This window comes from Nylanderia fulva, unplaced genomic scaffold (genome assembly GCF_048542155.1).
Source record: "Nylanderia fulva isolate GAGA-0341 unplaced genomic scaffold, ASM4854215v1 Scaffold19, whole genome shotgun sequence".
In the NCBI taxonomy this organism is placed as follows: Eukaryota; Metazoa; Arthropoda; class Insecta; order Hymenoptera; family Formicidae; genus Nylanderia; species Nylanderia fulva.
This window is the reverse complement of record NW_028190161.1, coordinates 45,105-57,185: the sequence shown is the minus strand read 5'-3', so window position 1 is coordinate 57,185 and position 12,081 is coordinate 45,105. Positions and strand designations below refer to the sequence as shown.

Genomic DNA, 12,081 nt, shown 5'->3' with positions numbered 1-12,081 from the left:
TTCGCTTCTTTGATTTATTTCGAAGAGATAAACTAGGTGACTTTCATAAGACAAGCTTCATGTTCAAATAAATCGCAAATATATACTATACATGTTAAGATTGTAGCGAGAGGAGATGATTTGAATTTTTTTGTAAAAAAAGAAAGATTCCAAATTTGTTGAAGAATTTTTATTTGAAGAAAAGATTCTTGTGTAAGAGGTCACGAGGGGACACGCTGTGGTTCTGGCTGTGTCGACTCGATAAAAAGGGAAGGAAGACTTTGACTCGATATTATTTTATCGGATAGTTTTCGTTCGAGATTCAGGCTGAGAAAAAGAATGGGGCACGTAAGAGCGGCTGATCGAATTGATCTACTGTTTCTATCGCGAAATCGGGTCAACCCCGTTTTCGCGTGGAGATATCGCCTTTTTCTTTATTCAAGCGATACCGTTGCCATTCACGAGGCGGGAGGTCTCGTAAAAAGTATTGGGAGAACGTATTGCTTATGCTGGAACGAAGTTATCGACCACAATGATACATAACAAGAAAACAAAATTGACTTGTTATTTTATTAGAGATATACATCTCGCAATAATTCCACCTTCAGAGACACTTTTATAGAATTTTTATGGTATTTTTTAAAATATTCAGTCCATATACGATTCCAATAATGTCAACGTATTGTCTGTCACAGCGTTTGACAGCATTTTTTTAAAATTCATTAAAATCCAATGCCTTAAATTTTAATAACGCACAAATTCAATAAAAGAACTATATTTTACTTTGTTATGTCAGGATAATTTTTATGCAATAATATTAAAAATTGAGATAAAATGCTTCCAAAAATTCTAAAAAACAGTAAAATAAAATAAATAGAAATTATGATAACGCATACATCTATCTACGCAATTTGTATAATTATAATAATTAAAATGCATATCAGTACAACAAATAATAGTCACAAATTTCAATTGATTTCACGCGATCTTTTATCACGATTTCTCTTTGTGGGAGAATAATATCTCACTTGGTTCGCGATCGCATTATTTCCAACGTGGAACCATTTTCAGCGATTCCTCGGGATCTAAGAAACGCGATGGCGGCAGAAATACATATATATATATATATCTGTCTCCATATCCGCGGTCTCCTCGACCTGGAAGAATAAACGGAGCGCGATTCAACGCGCTTTGGGGGTGCGTTAGATTTTGCTGTCGGGATGGGCCGGTGCTTTTGTGTAGAAACATTTGTATTTAGAATCTGATACATAGATGGTCGCACTCGAGCGAGGGAAAAACGCGTGATAAATCGGCGCGATCAGTTACGCCGGTCACCGGTTACAAGGCGCTCTCATAAATTCAAAAGGAAGTCTTATTGCCCGGAAGATCCCGATGTACGTCATAATGGGAGATAATATTGGGATCCGTTCCAAGCTATTGTATCCAATGGTTCTCCTTGTGTATCGAGCGAAACGTAGCGTGTGCGCGATCTTCATCGGAATATATTTGAATCGGTAAGTAGAAAAGGGACCCATACATGTATATACAGACTCGGAATCTTTACAAGAGAGAGAGAGAGAGAGGAGAAAAAGTCTTCTCGTAAAAAAAAAAAAACTGAAAGAAATACCGCGCGATGTGTTTTTGATAATATTGAAACGGTGAATAAATTCATTTGCTTCCATTTCTCTTGAGATAAAGTTTTTCTCACTTTAAACGATACAAGTTCTCGAGAGCATTTCCGTTCAGACACGATGATTTTACATAATAGGAAATCTTGTATCGATCATTCTCTCTCTTCGTGGAAAATGCACTATTTTTGTACATTAATATTCTTGTAAAATATAAAATATTATCTTCACAATTAATTGTTGATCGCCAGTGATAAATTTTGCACAAAAAATAAGATGCAATTTAAATTCGACCAAAAACTGGCTATTCATTTATTAAAAATAAGTACACACTACGTTTCGACCCACATTGTGGTCCTTTTCAAGTGTTGTTCTTATTCGGCAATTACATTAATTAAAAATAGAAACACGAAAGTTGTCCTGTCATATCGACAATTTGTTAACTACTGAGGTGTGTACTTATTTTCAATAAATGAATAGCCAGTTTTTGGTCGAATTAAATTGCATCTTATTTTTTGTGATAAAATATTATGCTTTTAAAAATGTATTGGTATTATTTTTAGTAATTTGTGTCTGTGAATTGTATCTATATTTCTATACATTTGGATATTGCATCTTTGCCGAATGTCAAAGACAAAATTGGCAATTCGCATACTATAAGAATATCTTGTATGCAAATTGCATCTATTGTTGCAACGTGTAATCAAATCGCCTTTTTAGCGTATCAAATATAACCGTTCGTGAATAGTTCTTTATAGTCAATGAGGTCCCTTAAATCGAGGAAAACCTCGATCGGTTTCACTCGCAAAGTTTCAGAGACGAATACTCGGTTCAGAAATCAAACACACGAGCAAAATGTTTCGCGACGAGAGAATCGCTGCCAAGGTGACACGATTCTTCGTTAAACATGCGTAATGGTCGGAACTATATGGCATTCGAGCCAGTAGCTGGATATCTCGAAGTCTCGAAGGTAGTCGACACCTGCCGTGGTTAGATAAGCTCCGTGCAAATTTACTCGGCTTACTTTCAGAATCAGCCGAAATACGGTTACATTGCACTCCAACTACACCTCTCTCTCTCTCTCCTGTCTGCCCTCGCAGGAGCGCTCAAATATTTGCGCAATCGATGGCAGTTTTGCCGCGGCGTAATGGCAAGGGAAGCGAGAAGTACCTGCGGCTCCACATTCGAGAACAAAAGGAGGAAGTTGGAAAGAGAAGAGCCCGGTAGGGAAGGATGTAACGAAAGTGGAGAAGACGTAAGAAAGAGAGAGGGAGAAAAGTACAAACGCAAAGCGAGAGAAGAAATGAAGTTCGCAACGCGGCTTCTTGTAATCCTGGCCGGCAGCCAGGATTTTCGCCATTGGTCGGGTTTATTGCCAGGCACAAATTCTCGCGTTGAGCAGCTGTGACGTAACAAGAAGATTGTTATTATGTTATGTTTGGCGGGAAGATTGCCAAAATGTTATTTGCAAAATATAATGGCCATCTTCAAGATATTATAGATATATAAAGATGTCTTTTCAAGCCTGACATGTTTTGCATGCATTTGGACATTTAACTGTTTCTAAAAATATTTTTTTAATATTGATATATTAAAAAATTGTATATTAGTATATTTAAAAATGTTTTAATTATTATCATTTATAATATCAATATTAAAATTTTTTAATATCGATATAATATTATAAATGATAATAATTAAACAAATTTAAAGGAATGTTAATTAATGTGAATAAAATCTGCAAAATACTTTAGTTATTCTTTTTAATTATGTAAACTGTTGCAAATCATAAAGTATGATAAGAATTGAATTGAAATGAAGTGTCCAACTCGATAGACCGGTTTCCTTGTGAAGATTTCAGGAAACGTTATATGTGAACAACGTAGACGTTTATCAATGAAATTTTGAAACTGCTCCCGATAGCGACCGATGCCATGAGTTCCACAAGATTACGGGGATCAGAAGCCGTTTAGTCGCAACTCTGACGAGACTTTAACTGGCTTTAGTCAAAGTCGCGTAATTCCCTACGACGAAAACGTAACGAGTTCGCGGCGGTAGGATTTCAACGACGACGAGATCTTGCGAGGGATGAAAAGGGGAGGAAACGCCCTCGTTGTCGAGAGAGAGAGAGAGAGGAAACTTGAGTCCCAAATCCCGTACGCAACTTTAAATTAAAGCAGTTCGTTTTGTCCGCCTTTCGCGTTTTTATCATCCCGCTAGTTGGTATTTTTGTGATCCTTGGGGAGGAAGCAGAGGAAAGGGAAGAAAAGACACGAGACGTTTGAAACGCGTGTAACAACTTCCACTTTTCTCTGAAGGACAAACGGCTAGAAATAAAATGAGCATTTCACCAAATCTCGACATCGAAAAGAAAAAAAAACATTTTTTTCGCGAGTTTTTAAACTGCATTTCATAACATAACTTTGCAACGTCATACAAAAATTTCTCATTCTGGCTGAAGGAAAATTAATTTCAATGTTTTTTCAGTAAAAATATAAATGAGAGAACACTTAAAATTCTGTACGAAATTGTATCTGAAATGTATCTTTCTCTAATTATAAAAACGTTGTTCAAACAATACATATACTTTTACCGGTTTAAAAAACTGGCGAGATTGCTTGAATTCCCTACGATTTCCAGTGAAAAACTGATGCATCCCGCACGCTGACAGATTGCTTGAAACTTGAAAAAAGAGAAGACTATGGCGAGAGCATCCTAGAAATGCAAAACACGCGGCGACGATTAATTTGTGCGAGATTTACCAGCCGGGTCTTTGTATTTACACGCACTTGTAGCATGGATGGAATTCTGAGTGGGATTCAGCTTCATGGGGTGAACAAAGGGCAGAAGGCGTCATTAAGACTGAGTGATCGACGAGCGGGCGTCGGAAATACTAAGCAAGTGCCGTTTGCCGACTGGAAGCACGTACCAGTTCTTGGCGCGGGAGCAGTTTGCCAATTAATTAGAGCTGTTTCCGGTGGTGTCATCAGTAGGTATTGCCGATCCGCCGCCGCAATTAATTTCGGCACCGCGAATTCGTGGACGAGAAGATGGGGGAGTCGAATTGCAACGAGAAGTAAGTTGCATCGTTCGTTATGGATCTCACTTACGCGTGTTTGCAAAATGTAATTAAATTACACCAGCGGAGATGAGTTTGCTTACAATTAAATAAAGGAAGGCGATGAAAGAAACGAAGATTTGGAAACCGTTTAATGTTGAGAAAGTTTTGTGAGAACTTGAGATTCTCTAGTGAATTATTTTCACGACTAATAGGTACCTATATGTATAACGGAAAATTAATTGCAACAATTGTTTATTTGCTAAATTTCTATGATTAAACTTCATTTCAAATATCTTTCTATTTTTTCTTTAAAAAAAATTAAAATATTAATAATAATAATAATAGATAATATTATATAATAATATATAAAATAATTAATAATATATAATAATGAAAAAAAATAGGAAAATAAAATTAATATACTATATTATACTATATTAATATACTATATTAATATACTATATTAATATACTATATTAATATAGTATAATATAATATATTAATTTTATTTTCCTATTTTTTTTCATTATTATATATTATTAATTATTTTATATATTATTATATATTATTAGCTATTATTATTATTAATATTTTTATTTTTTAAAAGGAAAAATAGAAAGATATTTGAAATCAAGTTTAATCATAGAAATTTAGCAAATAAACAATTGTTACAATTAAATAAAGGAAGATGATGAAAGAAACGAAGATTTGGAAAGCGTTTAATGTTGAGAAAGTTTGTGAGAACTTGAGATTCTAGTGAATTATTTTCACGACTAATAGGTACCTATATGTATAACGGAAAATTACAATCGTTTATTAATTGCAACAATTGTTTATTTGCTAAATTTCTATGATTAAACTTCATTTCAAATATCTTTTTATTTTTTCTTTTAAAAAAATAAAAATATTAATAATAATAATAATATATAATAATAAATAAAATAATTAATAATATATAATAACGAAAAAAAAATAGGAAAATAAAATTAATATACTTATTGAGAAAATTGCACTTGATGAAAATAATCTATCTAGCGATTTTAAAGCTTTTTTTGGACTTGTTAAGGATATGGTTTACTTAGTTATCAGCTCGATAGAGTCAGCCATTATGGGACTTCAAAAATTTATCTGTCTTCGAAAAGTCCACTACTCTCTTGCGAAAAGAACCAAGAACTATCTTGAATCCGGCTTGCACATGTTGGAACACAAGCACGCTAGGAAGCAGCTTTGCGATACTTTTGCGCCAGAGTTTCGTTTAAAGTTTCTCCTGTAATCCTGAAGTGCACGGTCTACGACATCTTCGGCGTTCTTCACGATTTCGGTAGCCTTTGGGAGAGCCGGAAGGTCGGAAGACAAAGAGACACGAGGAAATAACCGTTAGGTGGAAAATAAAGGACTATCGCGATATAGTTTAAGAGAAAATTCATTTATATTTCTTGTTAGCCAAAAATTTCCAAAATATTAATACAAAATTAGAAAAATGTTTAAATTAGGCTCGGAAAATATGCTAGCATAAAAAAATTCAAGGAATATATAATTTACACACATAATCCATATATATATATATTTTTAAATTTATTTCTATTTTTTCTATTAAAAAAATAAAAATATTAATAATAAGAATATTTAATTATATATTATTAATTATATATTTTAAATATGCTAGCATAAAAAAATTCAAGGAATATATAATTTACACACATAATCCATATATATATATATATTTTTAAATATATTTCTATTTTTTCTATTAAAAAAATAAAAATATTAATAATAATAATATTTAATTATATATTATTAATTATATATTTTAAATATGCTAGCATAAAAAAATTCAAGGAATATATAATTTACACACATAATACATATATAAATTTTTTAAAATCTATTTTATAGAAAAATAGAAAAAATTAAAATAAATATATAGCGCAAATTATAAGAAGAAATGATCCCCTTTAAGAAGGATATCGATTTTTTCGGGCACTGAACACGACTGACAAATAATAGAACCGATCTCTATATCGGTCCTTAAAGACAGTCACGTCGACAAAGTTGGGCTTTCTTCAACGTGAAAGAGCAAGGCTCGGCGCAAACATGGCGCGACTTAAGAACGATTAATAGGGCTGCGTGATTAATAGCGGGGTGTATTTCTGAGCATAACGAGCGGGATGAAGGGAGGATGGAGGAAAAGGGGAGAAAGGCCGAAGGAGGAAAGGGAAGGGATCGATCTCGCGTTCTTCCGGCTGGAGTGGGGAGATTTTCCGAGCGAAGAGATTTTTCGAACGAAAATGCGAGCCTCGCGACGATATCGTATATCCTCGCAGACAACGGGAAGCCGGTCGAAGAGAAATTCGCGATCAACACGGGGAGAAACATGGCCACGCGCGCAAAGAGAGAGACAGAGAGAGACTTCTGTTAATTTAACTAAAACATTTCCCGACGTCTTTTCGCCCGGGCGGAAGCTAACGGAATTCCGCGCTGAAAATTCTGCGACAGCGCAGCAGCGTCTTCTCTCGTCTCTCTGTGTTTGCAGAGAAGTCCCTCGTCGTTCTCGTTCCCGTATTGCGTCTCACAAAGTAACGAAGTATCGAATTCCGCTACTTTGCGACAAGAAGCGGCGCAGTCGGACACTTTCGGGATTCCGATATATTGGCTACGATGGCAATCTCGAGCGTCTTCATTGCGAACACGGTTCCGCACTTGTTTTAATCGGGCATGAAGGGAGTTCGCTGCGAGTTTGCTGTCTCTTATTGACCCATCAAATTGAACATTCCATGAGTTGTTCGTTTTAGTGGTATTGATTTAGAAGTAGACGACTTCGCCATTTAATTCTCTTCTTCATGAGTGAACATATAGCTCGGTTTGCGTTATACCATATATTGTTTAATACGCTATATATATAATATTCGAAATAATTTTCGTAAATAATAATAATAATATATGAATTTTTTTTTAAATCGGCCAATAGAGCCCAAAATTAAATAAGAAATATATGTCGGCTCTCAATATTATTAATAATAATAATACATGAATTTTTTTTAAATCGGCCAATAGAGCCCAAGCGCGAAAAATTAATTCTTCGGAACTGTATCTCTTGGTTTTGAGATTACTAAGTTTCATATATAAATTAATCTCGAACTTACATATGGAGAATTAATTTTTCGCGCTTGGGCTCTATTGGCCGATTTAAAAAAAATTCATGTATTATTATTATTAATAATATTGAGAGCCGACATATATTTCTTATTTAATTTTTCGTAAAGTTATTGTGTGGATACGAATTTGCGAATCCAGAGACCAATTCCGAAAAATAAATCAAATACACGTAGTTAATATCATATTATTAATATATACGACCGCGCGAAATATGTAAGCAACAAATATATATTTGAGATAATTTATCCTGCGTACAAATAATTTCAAAACAAAAAGATTAAAATGCGAAAAAGTCTATTAGTCGTTAAGCACTTTTATTCTGCTCGATAGGTCGCTGTGAATAAAGTTGCCATGAAGTAAATAAAAGCAAGCCAAGATAAAGTACTTCGAAAGAACTTTCACTGGCATTTTTAAAGCATAGTTTTGCTTAATGGCCTTGTAGTTGTAAACTATATTTAAATCTGAAATTCTTCGAGAGAGAGAGAGAGAGAGAGAGAGAAACCGAGATACGAATTATATTGATACAAGAATAAAAATAAAACAATTACATATATAATGTTCAATCGTGCGATTAAAATTTCGATGTATAACTGGGAGATAATTTAATTAATTAAGAAAAAGAAAGTAAAAGTTTTTAATTACATTATATGCTGTACCTTACTCACATATGTTTTTTTCTATTTTACCCTTTGATTAAAATATTTTTTTTATTCTTGCTCAACAAAATTAAACTGATTTAGAACTGATTTTGCACAGGAAACGTCGAAAATTAAACGGGAAATGAATTATAACATCGTAATCACCAATGGAATGGCCGAAAAAATGTTTTTCATGACATGGGATTACGAATACCTCTGTGAATAATTTAAAGTTTAAAATTATTCTCGTGTAAATCAAATATATATGCCATAGGAACTCTTTGTTAATTTTTAGTAGAGCTTATTCCAAGCTCGGGGTTCCGCGGCTTAATTAATATAAAATTTCTGGAAATTTCAGCGCGTTTTATTCCCACCGACGAGATAAAGCGCCTCGATGTATTGTGGAATTTACCTTCCGTTTCGCTGTTTAGTCAGCATCAGATGAGCAAGCTCGCTATGTCGAGCGTATTATTCCGGCGCGTGCTTTTTATTTAAGTAATATTAATAATTTAAGCCGATAGCAGCTCGCCGCTTTGAGATAAGACTTCGCAGACTCTCCGACGGTATTTGGCATAAACTGGCAAAACATTCGGAAAATTGGATAATTGGTCCATCTCCTTGCAAGAAATGGTAAATAAAATTAATATTCAGCGACAGAGGCTGATAGACGACGAAGAAGAAATTGTCTAATACGACAATTGTCAGCTAGAAGTTTATCGGAAAGCAATAATTAGCCTCTGTTTTATGCTGTGAAATTGAAACTCCACGTTGACAGAGATTTCGAATCTAAAATGCGGTGCATTAAACAAACGGCCCGCGAGCGGGACATTAATTCACCATTACGTCATGGTAATCAAGTTAAATTTTCACAATAGGGAACGAATTTCATCCCAGTTGTACTACCTGCCGCCATCAATTTTGCAGGTGCGCATGACGTTTACAATTCGCTCATATTAATTATTCCGGAAGTTCTCAGAATCCCAACGTTTCGCGCCTTCCGACTCCGGATAGTGCATCGCGTACATTTTACATACAGATCTACTTATCTGCTGGAGATTTCTGAAGGCTGTTGCGTCAAGAAAATCTGTTTAAATCACTAAGAAACGCAAAATCATATGTATATATGGCATATACATATATATATATATATATATATTTATGTCCGTACTGGATAGATTTATGTACTAAAAATTTCTCTGAAAAATATTTTCTAATAATCTTCAGAAATCATTTTTTATCAAAAATAGGATTAAAATTTCTCTCCTCTTTATGTACATAACCATAAATTATTTCAAAAACAACCGCGAGAAACCTTGAACGATGTGCAAAAGATAATCATTAATCTTTCAACAGAGTAGGAAATAATTTTTCTTTACGCATCTATTTTCAACAGCAAAATTTGTATGTGTTATTATGGCTCTAATTTAATTCTACTGTCATTGTTACGACGATACAATATTTGAATAAAATTGAATATTTCTCTTTTTTTCACTTTTTTGGGAGTGGGAATTTTATATCGATACGTATGTAATGACTCTTGGCAATCTCCATGGTGAGTTTCGGTCGTTTCATACGCGTCGAGAAATCGATAACCCTAGATATATACCGAACAATCGTGTAATGACGCGACGCCTGACTTCCGCACCGGCCGCAAACTTGAAGTCATCTGTACAGTGAAAGTAATTGCGCAAACTTTCGCCAATGCGGATGACGTTTAGCGAGAGTTAAAGCTCGTTACCGGCGAGCGCGTGCATATTTTAGTGACAGCCCTGTTACAAGTGCGCCTGTATTCGGACTGTATTGCGAGGGTCTCGCGAGAATTGCTTTCTGGCTTATCTTCCCTTTGCTTTTCCACCGCGATCGATGCACGTATGTACTAAGAAAAGCTCGTAACGGCACGGTCATTCTAGGCTTTATTGATTTATATGTATGCCTTTTTTATTCCCTTTAATAACGCAATGTTAATAGAAAAGTTCAAATTCAATTATCCATTTGTCGTGGCCTTACATTTAGCTCGCAAAATAATTTTATTCAAAATGTTATATCTCTTTTTAATATATTTCTAATTTTATTTTAATTACAATTCAAATCTCCCAAAAAATGATTTTATTGATATAATTTTATTATATATGTGCAAAGAAAATGTAATACTGCAAAGATTGAATAGCAATTAAAGTCATATGTAGGACTATTTCATTATTATGCTTTACTCGATTTTCAAATAGATCAGAATTGCAAAAAGATCAAATTATCCACAGAACAATGACTAATTTCAGCATATTCATATCCTGCAATAATAGCAAAGTGCCACAACGTCAAGTATATTGAAAATTCGATTAAATCGAAAACGATGATGGATCCATTTAATCATAATAGTCGAAAATATGATTTTAGGCAAATTAATTCAATCAATGGACTTATTGGTATAATTTAACCTCAAGAATGGGTTTTAAAAACTAGATGGTATTCCGATTATTTGTTAATTAAGTAGTGTTAAATATATTACATCCCGTTTACTTTACCCTATACGTTCTCTTTATGACATATTCTACGATATTTTATCGTAATTATCGTATTGACGTAATTAGCAGAAATTAAAGATAATAATGTACAAAATGTCCATTTATACGAATATAAAGAATATAAAATATATTCAATTTTTCGAAAAATTTTCATCTATTTTTATATTACAAAATACGCATCCGCAAAATACTAATCTCGGTATGCAGCCATATTTTAACGCGTTTTATCGTTCTCTCTGACATTGTAAACACATTATTTTTTAAATCAAGAGCAAAATTATGCGAATACGCTTTCTCTTGTTTTCCCATTAACTGCGAAACTTTGCATCTGAAACGACTTTAAGCACGCATCGCAAGCAAGCGATGCTGGAAGTTGTTTTTAGTCACTTACCTCTATGACTGCCGGTGATTTTATCCCGCAGAATATTTATCTGATGCACTCGACCATATTCTTCAAACATCGTCCTCAGGTCATTCTCGTCCATGTCGTGAGGTACTTGTCCCACAAACATCTTTATGTTGTCCGGATCCGGCTGCTCCACACTGTTGTTGTTCATTATACTGTAATGTGAAAAGGAAGTTTATGCGGCATGCGCAGGGTATTAAACATGCGTGCCTGGAGAAAAACAACGTGCCGTTATTAATACGTTAACAGTTCAAAGACTCCTGTGCACTTTATCAGTTCAGATTTATCTCATCCGGTATAATACAACAAGTGATTTGTCTTTTTTTTCCTCCCTCTTTAGATATAAATAATGTTACAAAAAATATTTTCACCACATGCAATATTTCATGTTTGGCAGTTCCAACATTTTTTGAATATTAAAGATTTATATTCAATAGGCGCGAAAAATAATTTTATAAATAATTATAGAAAAATAATGTTCTAATTCAAAATTCATATTAAGCTCTCCGTTTCTAATACCTAAGGATTACATGTGTTTACTCAATAATATTTATTCATAAAAGGATCATTCGATGAATAAAGCCGTTTCCCAAAATCCCCGGCATTCGGTCGAATATTTTTGCAATCGATTATTAGAACTAAAAACTCAATCGACTATTTTGATTGGACGCGTTGCAAAGCGCGAAATATT

At 33.9% G+C, this 12,081-nt stretch overlaps 1 protein-coding gene across 13 annotated transcripts in view; it reads right to left on the bottom strand.

The window, feature by feature from the left end:
- Nucleotides 1-11,543, bottom strand: part of LOC114936050 (CUGBP Elav-like family member 1-A) — a 194,155-nt gene extending 182,612 nt beyond the window's left edge. For all 13 annotated transcript variants that reach the window (XM_085481653.1, XM_085481654.1, XM_085481655.1 and 10 more), the window contains exon 1: nucleotides 11,376-11,543. In XM_085481653.1, the coding sequence (XP_085337779.1) occupies nucleotides 11,376-11,541 (166 nt within the window). In that variant the 5' untranslated portion in view covers nucleotides 11,542-11,543. The remainder of the gene's footprint in view (nucleotides 1-11,375) is intronic.
- Nucleotides 11,544-12,081: the final 538 nt, after the last annotated feature.